Source organism: Frieseomelitta varia, unplaced genomic scaffold, assembly GCF_011392965.1.
Source record: "Frieseomelitta varia isolate USP_RPSP 00005682 unplaced genomic scaffold, Fvar_1.2 scaffold_280, whole genome shotgun sequence".
NCBI lineage: Eukaryota > Metazoa > Arthropoda > Insecta > Hymenoptera > Apidae > Frieseomelitta > Frieseomelitta varia.
Window position 1 is genome coordinate 288,901 of NW_025110013.1, and position 12,106 is coordinate 301,006.

General features: G+C 27.4%; 5 protein-coding genes across 6 annotated transcripts; 2 read left to right on the forward strand and 3 right to left on the reverse strand.

Moving 5' to 3' along the window:
• Positions 1–427: 427 nt before the first annotated feature.
• On the forward strand, positions 428–1,371 carry LOC122529193. The gene is made up of 2 exons (XM_043655028.1): positions 428–778; positions 1,291–1,371. Exons 1-2 carry the CDS (start codon positions 428–430, stop codon positions 1,294–1,296), a joined length of 357 nt encoding a protein of 118 aa, XP_043510963.1. The 3' UTR covers positions 1,297–1,371.
• Positions 1,231–4,389, reverse strand: LOC122529191 (pre-rRNA 2'-O-ribose RNA methyltransferase FTSJ3). Its single transcript, XM_043655025.1, has 6 exons — positions 4,211–4,389; positions 3,576–4,039; positions 2,564–3,500; positions 2,052–2,498; positions 1,586–1,970; positions 1,231–1,517 (listed from the first exon to the last, which is right to left on the reverse strand). The coding sequence occupies exons 1-6, from the start codon at positions 4,275–4,277 to the stop codon at positions 1,271–1,273; spliced, it is 2,547 nt and encodes an 848-aa protein (XP_043510960.1). The 5' UTR covers positions 4,278–4,389; the 3' UTR covers positions 1,231–1,270.
• Positions 4,390–4,533: 144 nt separating this feature from the next.
• On the reverse strand, positions 4,534–6,546 carry LOC122529195 (26S proteasome regulatory subunit 8). The gene is made up of 6 exons (XM_043655029.1): positions 6,360–6,546; positions 6,143–6,287; positions 5,644–6,054; positions 5,332–5,558; positions 4,982–5,257; positions 4,534–4,876 (listed from the first exon to the last, which is right to left on the reverse strand). The coding sequence occupies exons 1-6, from the start codon at positions 6,375–6,377 to the stop codon at positions 4,736–4,738; spliced, it is 1,218 nt and encodes a 405-aa protein (XP_043510964.1). The 5' UTR covers positions 6,378–6,546; the 3' UTR covers positions 4,534–4,735.
• A 492-nt stretch (positions 6,547–7,038) lies between these two features.
• On the forward strand, positions 7,039–10,540 carry LOC122529196. Its single transcript, XM_043655030.1, has 6 exons — positions 7,039–7,447; positions 7,514–7,631; positions 7,920–8,276; positions 8,389–8,667; positions 8,737–9,026; positions 9,099–10,540. Exons 1-6 carry the CDS (start codon positions 7,356–7,358, stop codon positions 9,910–9,912), a joined length of 1,950 nt encoding a protein of 649 aa, XP_043510965.1. The 5' UTR covers positions 7,039–7,355; the 3' UTR covers positions 9,913–10,540.
• A 130-nt stretch (positions 10,541–10,670) lies between these two features.
• Positions 10,671–11,952, reverse strand: LOC122529203 (uncharacterized protein C1orf158 homolog). 2 transcript variants are annotated; one of them, XM_043655043.1, is made up of 4 exons: positions 11,428–11,952; positions 11,175–11,305; positions 10,885–11,076; positions 10,671–10,811 (listed from the first exon to the last, which is right to left on the reverse strand). In XM_043655043.1, the coding sequence occupies exons 1-4, from the start codon at positions 11,740–11,742 to the stop codon at positions 10,694–10,696; spliced, it is 756 nt and encodes a 251-aa protein (XP_043510978.1). In that variant the 5' UTR covers positions 11,743–11,952; the 3' UTR covers positions 10,671–10,693. The 2 variants fall into 2 exon arrangements, 1 of the variants encoding a protein (XP_043510978.1); XR_006306771.1 differs by lacking the exons at positions 10,671–10,811; positions 11,428–11,952 and having other exon boundaries at positions 10,937–11,072; positions 11,175–11,270.
• Between the last annotated feature and the right edge of the window lie 154 nt (positions 11,953–12,106).

Sequence of the window (12,106 nt, forward strand, 5' to 3'; positions counted from 1 at the left end):
GATATTATCACGTCTGAAATCTATTGGCGCATCCTTTATAATTGATCTAATCACAACTTTCCGAAGAGATAACAAAAATAAGTAAATATTAACAAACGTAAGAAAGATTGTTATCATTTGAAAATTTAAAGGCAGTTCCGCTTTAACATCAATGAGACGTGTTTTAAGGAAATCCCAACATCGCAATAAAATCGTATGTTAAAAAATGCTTTTAATAAAATCTAGAAATACGTAATCAAAATCTATTGACTTTCAATGGACTCGCTACTATGTACCAAAGATATTGCATTTCATCGTATTATGAAATCTAGGTGTCACTAGCTTGGCCTTGATATCGACCGCTGCAAAGGATCACCTTTGCATAGTTACATCATTGTTGATATTTCTGGCCACTTAAAAGAATTTTTTAATAACAAGAAATTTTCGGATGACAAGTAAATCAATAAGAAAAAGACGTGATAGAAGATTCGTGGCAGGAAATATACATGTGTGTACATATATATTTCTAGAAACCACATCAATGATAAAGCCAGAAGGCGATGATGCGATTTTTGGCGATGAGCCAAAAAAACTTTCATCGATGCCACTTTCATTGCAACGGCGTCAAACAATCTTTCCAAATGCCATCGGCCTTGCCCTTGACATCGACCGCGGCGTTCCGACACTACGCAGCCACAATTGCATCAGAATATTCGATGCATGGAATACATCCAGGAAGAATACCGTTAATAGTGGAAGCACAGAGAAGGAGAGGAAGTGTAATTCTAAGTTTATCATGGTGAGAGATTACGTATTGAATAGGTAGATAGTGGAATTCATTTAACTTCATATCACTTTATGAATCATACTAGGTTCCATTTCGGTATGAACGTTTGTATTCTCTTTTTTATTTTAAATAAGATATAATTAAATATATATTAAGAGATATAATTAAATATAATAGGAGATAATTAAATGTATATTGATAAACATAAACTTTTTTCTCAATTTGCAAATCTTAATTATTTATTTAATTTTGTAGAAGTGTAAGTAAATATAAATACACAATGTATGAAACTGGTTTAATGATAAAAATGTGTGTAAATTACACACACAATATATATTTATGTACAAACTGCGCTATTTACAATTTGCATTTGTATGCAAATTAATATGTTTTCCCACATTTTTATCGCATTGCATGAAAAATTTTACGAGATATTTAAAGATCACTATCATTTTGTGTATCTATTAATACTAAATTAATTTCATTTAATTTATATAAAATAAATTATTTTGTTTTCTTTTCAGTTTTAGATTTCCTTCGTGATGGTTTACCACCATGATTTTTCTTTCCACGTCCTTTAGTTTTTTCCTTCGCTTTCGCCGCACGTAAATCTTTCTTCATTCTTGGATCAACTACTTTATAACGTCCTTTAACACCAGGTGGTCTTACTGCTTTCTTCTGTGCCATGTGTTTTTTCATAACTACGTAAGTAACATTCTTTTTCGGTTCTTTATGGGCTTTTCTATACAACCTACAGAAAGAATTATAATTATATATCATACAAAAATATAATTGTTGTAATTAAGAACTTGTACTTACGCTTGTACTTGTTTCGCTTTTTCTCTATCACTAATATCAATATTATCCATTATTGCTTCTACCTTTTTCTTTGCTTTTTCTAATTTACGTATTGCTCTACGCTTTTTCCTTGATTTTGCCTCTATTATCTTCTTGATTGGTCTAACATTTAAATCCTCAATACGTTTTTTATATTCATCAACAAATTCTTTAGGTACTGGCATTACATTTTTCATGTGTTTTTCTTCATCTTGTACAAACCAATCTGGTAATTTTTCATCGTTAAACGCATATCTATTCCAGGCTGAATCTATTAAATCCCTTCGCGTTTTTTTACTTTGAACTAACAATGATCCTAATGCTAAATCTTCTTCTGATAAACGTTTCCTTTTCTTTGATTTTACATCTGTATATTATAAATATAGTTACATTATGCTTCGTGTTTATTACATTAATTAATCATTTTATATTTAAACAATATACTCACCTATTGCTTGAGAATTATTTTTGTCGCCAATTTTATCTTTTTTAGATTTTGTTAAAAGCACTTTGTCCACATCATAATCGGAGTCTGTGTCATCACTATTATAATCGTCGTTGTCCTTTACATCTTTTTGTTTCTTTTTTTCTATATTCTTAGATTTTTCTACTTCATTTTCTTTATTACTATCTATGAAATCGTTTTGTCCTATTATACGACCACCTTTCTTTTTATATTCTTCAACCATTTTATCTAATTCAAAATCTTCATCCTTTTCATCTTCTAAATTTTTAAAAATATCCTTCTCAAACCATAGTTCTGCTTTGTGAATTCTTTTAGTTTTCTTATCCCTATAATCTAAATCAGTTAATAAAGGATTTTCTGAATCTTCATCAATAATTTTCTTCCTTTTATTGATATTCTTTTTACCTTCATTATCAGATTCATTTAAACCTAAAATTCCATTATGTGAAAATATTGTGAATTTTTATAAATATAAAAAGAAATTATATAATTACCTAAACCCGACTCATTACTATCTATATCATCATCTGAAGTATCACTCGAATCTTCTGGCTCACTGTCTTCTGTTTTATAATATAATCCTAAGCTATCTAAATGTCCCTCATCCTTCTTATATGTAATCTTTTTTTGTTTTCTTCGTTCTGCATCTGAATCGACATCACTTTCTGCTACTATATCAGGTTTTTGATCTATTACATTTTCTAACTGTTGATGTGTTTTAATTTCTTTCAAACTAAACATATTATCTCCTTCCAATATAGGACCTTCATTTCCTTTATGGATCATTTTTAAATTAAGTCGTTCATTTAATTTTTGCCTTTCTTTGTTAGCTTTTTTTCTCTTTCGTTTAAGCTCTCTAGTTTCTTCTTCTTTAAGTTCTTCAATTTGTTTTCTAATTTGTTCATCTTCTAAATCTTCCAGTTCTTCTTGAGTCATAGATGGTACTTCTATTTCCTTATCAGGCAAATTTTCTCCATTTTCGTCTGGTTCTTTTTCTTTTAAAGATTCTTTTACTACTTTCCACCAATTAATTAAATTTCGCAAATCTTTTTTACCTAATACTTTAATATCCTTGCAACATTCTTTAATTTCCTTGGTCGTTTTCTCATGATTTATTATTGTTTCATCATCAAAAACAATTTCAGAAGCATTCTGCAATGCTTCCACAGCATTTTCATGCGCTATAAAATCTTTAACAGATAATTTATGATACAAAGTATAATCATTTTCTGGATAACCTTCCACTTTATCCTTCTTTTTTCCAGGATTGTATACATTCAATTTATTTGTAGGTTCAATTTCTAATTCTGAGAAAACATATTTTGGATCTAAAAATTTGGGGTCTAATTTATCTGGTGCAATATAATACTGACAAACAACAAAAATCTCAGCAGATTCTGTACGTGATGCTTGTGGCTTAGTTGCATGTACCTTAGATAAAACATATAATAAATGTAATATTAATCTAACAAAAATTATATTTATATGATAAAAGAAATTTTATACCTTTCTGAATAATTGCTTTAATACCCAAACCAATGCATTATAATCTTTTGAACGAAAGACTTTGGTAATAAACCAACCACCGGGTCGTAAGAAATGTGTTGCCATTTTAAGAGCAGCTAAAGTTAAGACAATTTGTTGATAAGCATCATGGAGCCAGTTTTTTCCAACGTTTGGTGCTCCATCATGTAGTACAACATCAGCCTTCCAAGTTTTCAATTCGCGTGATATTGATACACGGCATTTGTCTGTTGTAATATCTTCTACCAAACTTATACATCCTGGAATGGGCTTTATGTGAAACAAGTCTACACCTATTACTACAGAAGAAACTGGCATATTCTGCCGGCAAACTTGCATCCACCCTCCAGGAGCTGCGCACAAATCTATGCATACTCGAGATTTTTGTAGAAACTCGAATTTTCGATTCAGCTGGATCAATTTAAAGGCAGCACGTGATCTATAACCTATAAAACATAACCTATTAGAAGACTTGCTAATAGATAATAAATAACGAAGTAAAATTTTAAAAGTAAATGAAATTTATTCAACATTTCACATTAAATTATTTATTTCATTAAAAAAAGCAAACTGATTTTTTTTTCGCTTACAAAGTAATATTATTCTTAAATACTTACCAGTTTCTTTTGCTAGCTGGTAAAATTTATCTTTTCTCTGCTTTCCAATTTTTCCTTTTCTTCCCATTTTAAATTACAAGGAATTACAATTATCTATACTCTTTATAAGAAAATTATTGTTTACAATAGCCACTGCAGATGTACAGCACGCCGTGCTCGTACTACACGCCGCCATATGTAAAAAATCTAGAAGTAGGGATACAGAAAAAGAGATGTATCTTTAGAAAATATTTATATTTTCAAAAAAAACATTAACTTATTTTTAAATGTGAAATAGAATATCTGTGTATTAATACAAAAAGTATTGATTTATACAATATTAATATAATTTATAGTATTATTTAATCATTTCATTTAATTAGATGCACATTATTGAATCTTTACATTGATAGTAATTTCTTTTAATGTATTTTTCCTTACAATTATATAACCTTCGTTTTGTATATATTTCAATCGAAGTTATACAGAATTTATAAATAGTTTTACAAAAAAGTGCAAACCAATATAACTATAGGACGAAACTAATTATTTCCATAACTTCTTGATAGACATATTCTTTTCTGAATCTTTCTGCATAACTTTTGCTACAGCCATTTCAAAGTCTTCTTGAGTAACATGAACACGACGTTCTCTGAGAGCATACATACCGGCTTCCGTGCATACACCCTAAAACGTATAAATAAATAAACAATTAAAACAATTTAGACAAAAATAAATAAACAAAAAAAGAAAAACATATTTTATTATATTTTGAAAGATTGTATTAAATACCTTCACTTCTGCACCTGATGCACCAGGCATAAGTTCGGCAATTTTCCTTAAATTTATACCGCGTGTTAAATTCATTTTTCTCGAATGAATTTTTAAAATATCAAGTCGCGCTTCTTCATTTGGAGGTGGGAATTCAATTTTACGGTCTATACGTCCCGGCCTTAACAACGCTGGATCCAATATATCAATTCTGTTTGTAGCCATGATAACTTTAATATTTTTTGTTGCTTCAAAACCATCCAATTGATTGAGTAATTCAAGCATAGTTCTTTGAACCTGAATATGATACAAAATATATTAGCGTAAGCAAAAATTTAGAGATGAAATGTATATAAAGTAATATATATTACTTCACTATCTCCTCCAGAACCAGATTCAATACGAGAACTTCCAATTGAATCAATTTCATCCATGAATATTATAGATGGTGCATGTTCCCTTGCCATTACAAACAATTCACGAACCATTCGTGAACCTTCACCAATGAACTTCTGTACCAATTCAGAACCAGATACACGAATAAAAGTACATTCAGTATGATGTGCAACTGCTCTTGCTAATAATGTTTTGCCTGTGCCTAAAAATAAATTTAAAATTTTTTAATAATATCAATGAATTTAATTAAAGAGGGAAAGAAACATCAACTTCTTTACAGTCTTTACCTGGTGGACCATATAAGAGTACACCTTTAGGTTGAGCAATTCCAAGAGCATCAAATAATTCAGGATGTTTAACAGGCAATTCAATAACTTCTTTAATTTCTTTAATTTGTTTATCTAAACCTCCCACCATTTCATATGTAGAATCTGGTACCTTCTCCACCATCATGAGAGAAACAAGCGGGTCAACTTTATTTGGTAAAATTTTATGTAATGTGTAACTTTCATTACGTAGTGCAACTCTCGAATTTGGAGTCACATCATTAATATCGATATTCTTATCTATATCTACTACAAATTTTCCTTCAGGATGTACTTTAACTAACACTTTCTTCTTGTCCATGGGTTTAACAACTTCTCCAACATAGGATCCTTGTTCTTGTAGAAGTTGTAGCTCTTCACGCAGCATACGTACTGCAAAAAAAATGACATTTTTATTGCAAATTGCAAATACAAGATAAAAAAAGGAAGATAAAAATATGAGTGTAGGATACTGTAATACCTTTTGCATTAAGCTCATTACGTTGAGCTTGTAATCTCCTTAAATTTTGACTTTTTTCAGCTACGATTAATTGAAGTTCTTCGATTTTAGTAATATAATACGGTTTAAAACCTTCTCCCTTCATAATTTTCTCATCTATTTCCATCTAAAATACAAGAATGAAACTGAGCTGTGCTAATTGTGAAACAACGCGTGTTGTATAGGTTTGATTAGTTACCTTATTTGTGAGCGTCATTGTTACACTCACTATTTACAACCAGCTACTGATTTTAATTGTTCTTATATGTTCATTTACTTATAAAAATAAGTAAAAAAGTTCAAAACTTGTTACTTCTGTGTGATATTATTGTAAGAATTGCTTGTCATTGAAACCTACAATGCGAATACTCGATCTTAATTTGTAAATCGATTACTTGCTGCAACCTTATCGAGAGTCACTTTATATCGATTAATACATTCTCTGCACATTGTTTATAAAATATTTTAAATAAAATATTAGATAAAATAATTGTCCAAATAAATCATTAAATTGAATAAGTAAATTATATTCTTTATATATCGTTTATTAATACAAATTATTAAACATTTCATAAAATATATCGATTATATTCGCTCATTATAAATTACCCTTTATGATTATTTATAATTTTATAAATTGTCCATTATTTTTTTATTTTTACATAAATATTTATCCTTTATTTTACCCGATTTCGGGTAATTTAAAATAATTAATGTGTTATTTTTTATTATAACATTAATTTATTTTTTAAATTTTTAATTAGATAATTTTTTAGATTAGTACTTGTAAAGTAATTGAAAAATAATCAGATGCTGCTTTAAATTTATTATTCGATGCTTCATTTAATAATTTATCTTTTTAAAATTACATAAGGTTGGTTTTTCTACATAAGGTTGGTAAGATTGAACGATAACGGTAGTTGATATATGCTTAAAAATTTACAGAATAAAATAGGCGACGATGTGGAAAATTGTACATACTATTATGCTCTAATCTACTTAATTTATAGTTTTATAACGAATTTATAACAAGTGATGGGAAGTGTCTTTTATAACAAGAACGAAATACAACGTATAAAATATAACATAAAAATTTAATACGCCACGTGACTGTACAGGTTAAGGTGAAAATACTCTAGCCGGTCGGCGGGAGATGAACTTCGCCCTCAGTTTTTATATATCCTTCACATGAAACATGGAATTTGACTTGTTATTCAATTTCATGTCACTATTTACCATCACTTTATTAATATTTGTCACAATTATCACCGTCTTCCAAAAGCTTAAGTAAGTATTTTTTTCCTTTCTCCTTCGACACAGTTATAATTATATAATATTTTGTTCATATATTAGATTAAGATGGCCTGTTAAAGTAAACTGCTGGTTTTGCAATAAAAATACAAAGATTTGGCGGCAACAACTAAATTGGTGGCTGTGTCCGTATTGTGAGCAATATAATGGTTTCTCTAAGGTAAATCACTTTCTTCAATCAATATTCAGTAAAGTATTATTTAAAGATATTTATAATATTGAAAAATCATACTTGTGCAACACATCCAAAAATTTTCAGTGAATCAATGAAATTTTGTGTATAATGTCTTTTGGTTATTTTACCAGGTTAATTGATTCATTAAATATTTTTAAAGTTATTGGAATATCTTAACATAGGATTGAAACAGGCTACCTATGCAATATCTTTTAAAATTCCACATATGTTTTGGAATATTATTCCTATATTTTCTTCCATGTCAAATTTTAGAATGGTGATTACGCATATAGTATACCAGAACAATACAAGACACCTTCACATGAAATTAAAAGATACTGCACAATCAATCAGGGTACAACAATCAATAAAGATGCAAATAATGGTCTCTGCAAACAATGTAACATGAAAGAGAACTTAAAAGTATCAAAATTATCTAATTACATACCTGAAAATGAAAGAAATTATGAATATGAAATAAAAAAGTTTAAAAATGGTTTAGAACAACAATATCCACTGTGTGCAAAATGTAAAAATACAGTAAATAATGTATTACATAAACAAGCATTGTGGCTTGCACAATATAAAATGTTGTTCTTCAAACAAAAATCATTTTGTGTAATTACTAATGTAAGTATTGTAATAAATGATATAATATTACATATTATAAATGATATAATATTATATTACATATTATAAATGATATAATATTACATATTATAAATGATTTCATCTTTTGCAGAATTCAAAATATTCTGAACTAATATGCAGAATAATTTCCACAATATTAGGATCTATAATAGTGTACAACATGGAATTCATATTCTTACCAATTGGAGGATTATTTTTTCAATTTTGTGCCTATTGGATACTTTCTACAAAAAAACAAAGTTCTGATATATTACTTATGCTTTTATGGATTTGTACGATTATACTTTTACCATTTAAAGATACAAAATTAATCAAAACAGATATGCAGAATTCATGGTTTACTTTAAAATATATAACTCAATATCATATGGTAAGTTAATAAATTAAAATAAGATATGTTACATTGAATCTAGTTAAACATCAATTATTTTTGTTTTAGATAATATTATTTATTTCAATCATAGGCTTTATAAATGTTATGCCTAAGTCTCATAAAAGTATGGTAAATAAAAATATATCATTCAAGAAAATTGAATCTTCTCCAAAAAATATAGTATTATTTGATGCATGTACAACAACATCAAATAATAAGCAGAGTTTTAATGTTAAAACTACTAATAATATAAACAAAACTGTTAATCGATCGACACCAAATACAATGAAAGATTATATGCCGCTTTGTACAGAAAATTCAGTAAATTGTAAATCTACAATTTCCCAAAGTTTATTGTAAGTAATTTTAACATTTTAATTTTTCAATGATTATATATATAATATAACGAAAAATAATTCCTGTTATAGCATAAATCCGGAATCACAGTACTCACCAATGTCTATTAACAATAACAATACAGCATTCAATTCTACACTTGTATGTAAAAAAAATATGGTGGATAGTAGTTATTCATTGAATGATAGTTTGAATACACTAAGTATATTATCATTGGGTGAGGATAAACCAAAATATTCAGCTAAAATGCCTAAAATTTTTGAAACGAAAGTATATAGCACAAAATGTTCCGAACTTTTTAAAAAGGCTGGTAAAAAACATATTTTATCACCACCGAAATTGAAATCAGTTATGCAAACATCCTGGATTGCTGGTGGTTATTGGCAAGAAAATATAGATATACCCTCATTGTCCAGGTCATCCAGTCAAAGTTCTGGCTTTGGTTCTGTGGGTTCTAATTTTGGTCCATCTAGAGAACCATCTATACATGAATTTGATCAATGTTCAGTCATGTCAGATGTAACACAATCTTGTTACACACTGAAGCAAAATAATAGTCCTGTTGGATCTTTCTCTCAACAAAATCTTCAGTGTCCAATGTCAGAATCAAAAAATCAATCATTTAATAACCAAACAATGAAACTTACATCAACTAATTTTTGTACGCCACAAGCATCATTATCTCAAAGTAACAAAAGAAATAATTCAATTTTTATGGATCAGTGTTCACTAAGACAAAACATGAATATGAATGATAGTCCTTCTGAAATGCAAATGTTTCCTAGTCATGCCACTATTGTAACAAATCCTGTTTGGTTACCAGCCCTTTTATGTGGTTCACTTGTATTAAATATAATAGTGTTATGTACTACTTTATTACGTTAGACTGGGTATACGTTTTCTTTCAATCTTATTGAATTTATATTTACCATATATATTTGTACGTATTTTAGTTATTAGTTACTAGACTAAGTTATTAAATTTTTGCAAACAGTTGATTACTATTTTCCAAATAGTATTTTTAAAATTTCTATTTTAACAAATAGTAATCAGTGATATCTCAATCTGTCGATAAACAAGCGATGTACTGCCAGTATAAACTTTTCTATTATTATAACATTTTATCATTATTTTTAATTTTTTATTCCATACAAATCATTGTAAATAAATATTATTTTTTTTATACGCAACTTGCAAAACATCAAGTTTGAACAATAATATTAAGTTAAGCGCATACTGGTTTTGACAGAAAATTAATCTGACATTTTAAACTGTCAATCTTGTGATAAAAAAGAATTGTTCTCCATGTGTGTTCACTAGTAAGATATATATGTAATTCAACAAGTTTAAGAATTAATGAAATAATATAAAATTGCATTTACTTTATATTGATAATATTTGATTCTTTAATTTTATTACTATATTTGTGAATACAAAAAAGAAGTGTTCTGAAACAGATAAAGTTGTGTATGTATATAATAATGAAATCTAAAGTGTTCTGTGTATTTGTAAAAATATATATGTATAATGTTTATTGTGTTACAATGTGATATTAAAATAACTTAATAAAATAAATATTGTAATATCTTTATTCGAGATATTACATTTTTGTTAAAATTTGTAATAAATTAATTAATGGACAAATATATTTTATATTATTTCTTTCCTATATTTTGTATGACATTGAATTTTTAATTTTCATTGGAAGTGAGCAGTGTTCAGAATCGGATAATTCGAAACGTGTAAGATCTGGTACATTAAAATTTACTTTTCGTCTGTGAAATCTTCAACGAAGTTAAATATAAATCAAAATATATATTTGAAGAAAATTATAATTTAGCTTAAATAATAACTTACTGAGTATTTCGTTCAATATTTAATGGCTGTAATTTTCCAATTTCTTCCCTATAAGTAGACCACCATCGACATTTGGCTATACCTTCCTCTGAATTCTTGTATAATTCTTCTTTTATTGCATCTTTTAAGCCAAATTGAGTTAATGTACCAAAACTTATCGTTAACTCTTGTTCAGGAACCCATTTCCTCTGTCTCCAAATATAAAACATGAATTTAATAAAATACCAATATAATATTAAACCATTTAAATAATTTATTTGTTATTAATATACATATGAAATAATATATACCTTGCATTATATGATCTAATGTTAGGTTCTTTGAGATCTTTTGGTAAAATGTTATAACACAAATCATAAGTTGTGGTCATGTTACTATAATATTCCCTTTTATGATCAAAAAATTGTTCTGATGGTAAACCCTCATAACAAAATTGTATTTGAAAATATTATTGTAAAATGTTAAAAGTTATTTAAAAATATTATGTATAATTTATTTTTTATAATTGACTTTAAATTATATCTTTTATGTATATTTATATACCTCTTGAATAAGTTTATTTTCCCATTTTGTAATTTGATTTATTTTCCAAGTTTTATTAACATGAAGCTTATAGTCTAGCTCATATAAAGTTCTCCAATCATCAGGTTGTCTTATATCACTTGCTCTGCGTTCAAACCAATTACCTACCAATGTTTTTGCTGTATATTTGTTTTCACTTAACACTAGTGTACGATCAAGTTTACTCGTAGGAAATAATTTTTTTCGTACATCTGTTAATGACAATGTGCTATTCAAACATTGTTGTTTTATATTCCAGTCCATTGCATTCATGGCATTCATGATTTTTGAAGACATACTCTAAGAAAATGGATATATACCATAACAAAGTTTTATATATATATACATATATATATATATATAATAACAAAATTTAACTGAACTAAGTAGTTCACTATTGCTTGAAACTGAAGAATAAATTAATACATGTTCATATGAGTTTCATAAGATCAATAAAAAAAGCTATAAGTATTTATAATCTTGATATTAAATAAATGCAAATGTACATGTAACATAAATTATTTTATTAAATAAACAAGCTATTGAAGTATTATTTAAGTATTTTATTAAAAAGTTAATGCAACTACTATATATATTTAATATGATCATCATCAATTACGTTAATCAAGTAATAATAACTTCTTAAATGTAATTTCAATTA

Coding starts and splice junctions, on each gene's coding strand:
- LOC122529193 (XM_043655028.1), top strand. CDS start 428: ATGACAAGTAAATCAATAAGAAAAAGACGTGATAGAAGATTCGTGGCA.
- LOC122529191 (XM_043655025.1), bottom strand. CDS start 4,277: ATGGGAAGAAAAGGAAAAATTGGAAAGCAGAGAAAAGATAAATTTTAC. Junction 1,971..2,051: donor AAATAATTCTCAAGCAATAG/GTGAGTATATTG, acceptor TATAATATACAG/ATGTAAAATCAAAGAAAAGG. Junction 1,518..1,585: donor AAAGCGAAACAAGTACAAGC/GTAAGTACAAGT, acceptor TTCTTTCTGTAG/GTTGTATAGAAAAGCCCATA.
- LOC122529195 (XM_043655029.1), bottom strand. Junction 5,258..5,331: donor GTTCTGGAGGAGATAGTGAA/GTAATATATATT, acceptor TATCATATTCAG/GTTCAAAGAACTATGCTTGA. Junction 4,877..4,981: donor CATCAGGTGCAGAAGTGAAG/GTATTTAATACA, acceptor TATACGTTTTAG/GGTGTATGCACGGAAGCCGG.
- LOC122529196 (XM_043655030.1), top strand. CDS start 7,356: ATGGAATTTGACTTGTTATTCAATTTCATGTCACTATTTACCATCACT. Junction 7,448..7,513: donor ACCGTCTTCCAAAAGCTTAA/GTAAGTATTTTT, acceptor TTCATATATTAG/ATTAAGATGGCCTGTTAAAG. Junction 8,668..8,736: donor ATATAACTCAATATCATATG/GTAAGTTAATAA, acceptor TTTTTGTTTTAG/ATAATATTATTTATTTCAAT.
- LOC122529203 (XM_043655043.1), bottom strand. CDS start 11,742: ATGTCTTCAAAAATCATGAATGCCATGAATGCAATGGACTGGAATATA. Junction 11,077..11,174: donor ATTAGATCATATAATGCAAG/GTATATATTATT, acceptor TTATATTTGGAG/ACAGAGGAAATGGGTTCCTG. Junction 10,812..10,884: donor AATATTGAACGAAATACTCA/GTAAGTTATTAT, acceptor ACTTCGTTGAAG/ATTTCACAGACGAAAAGTAA.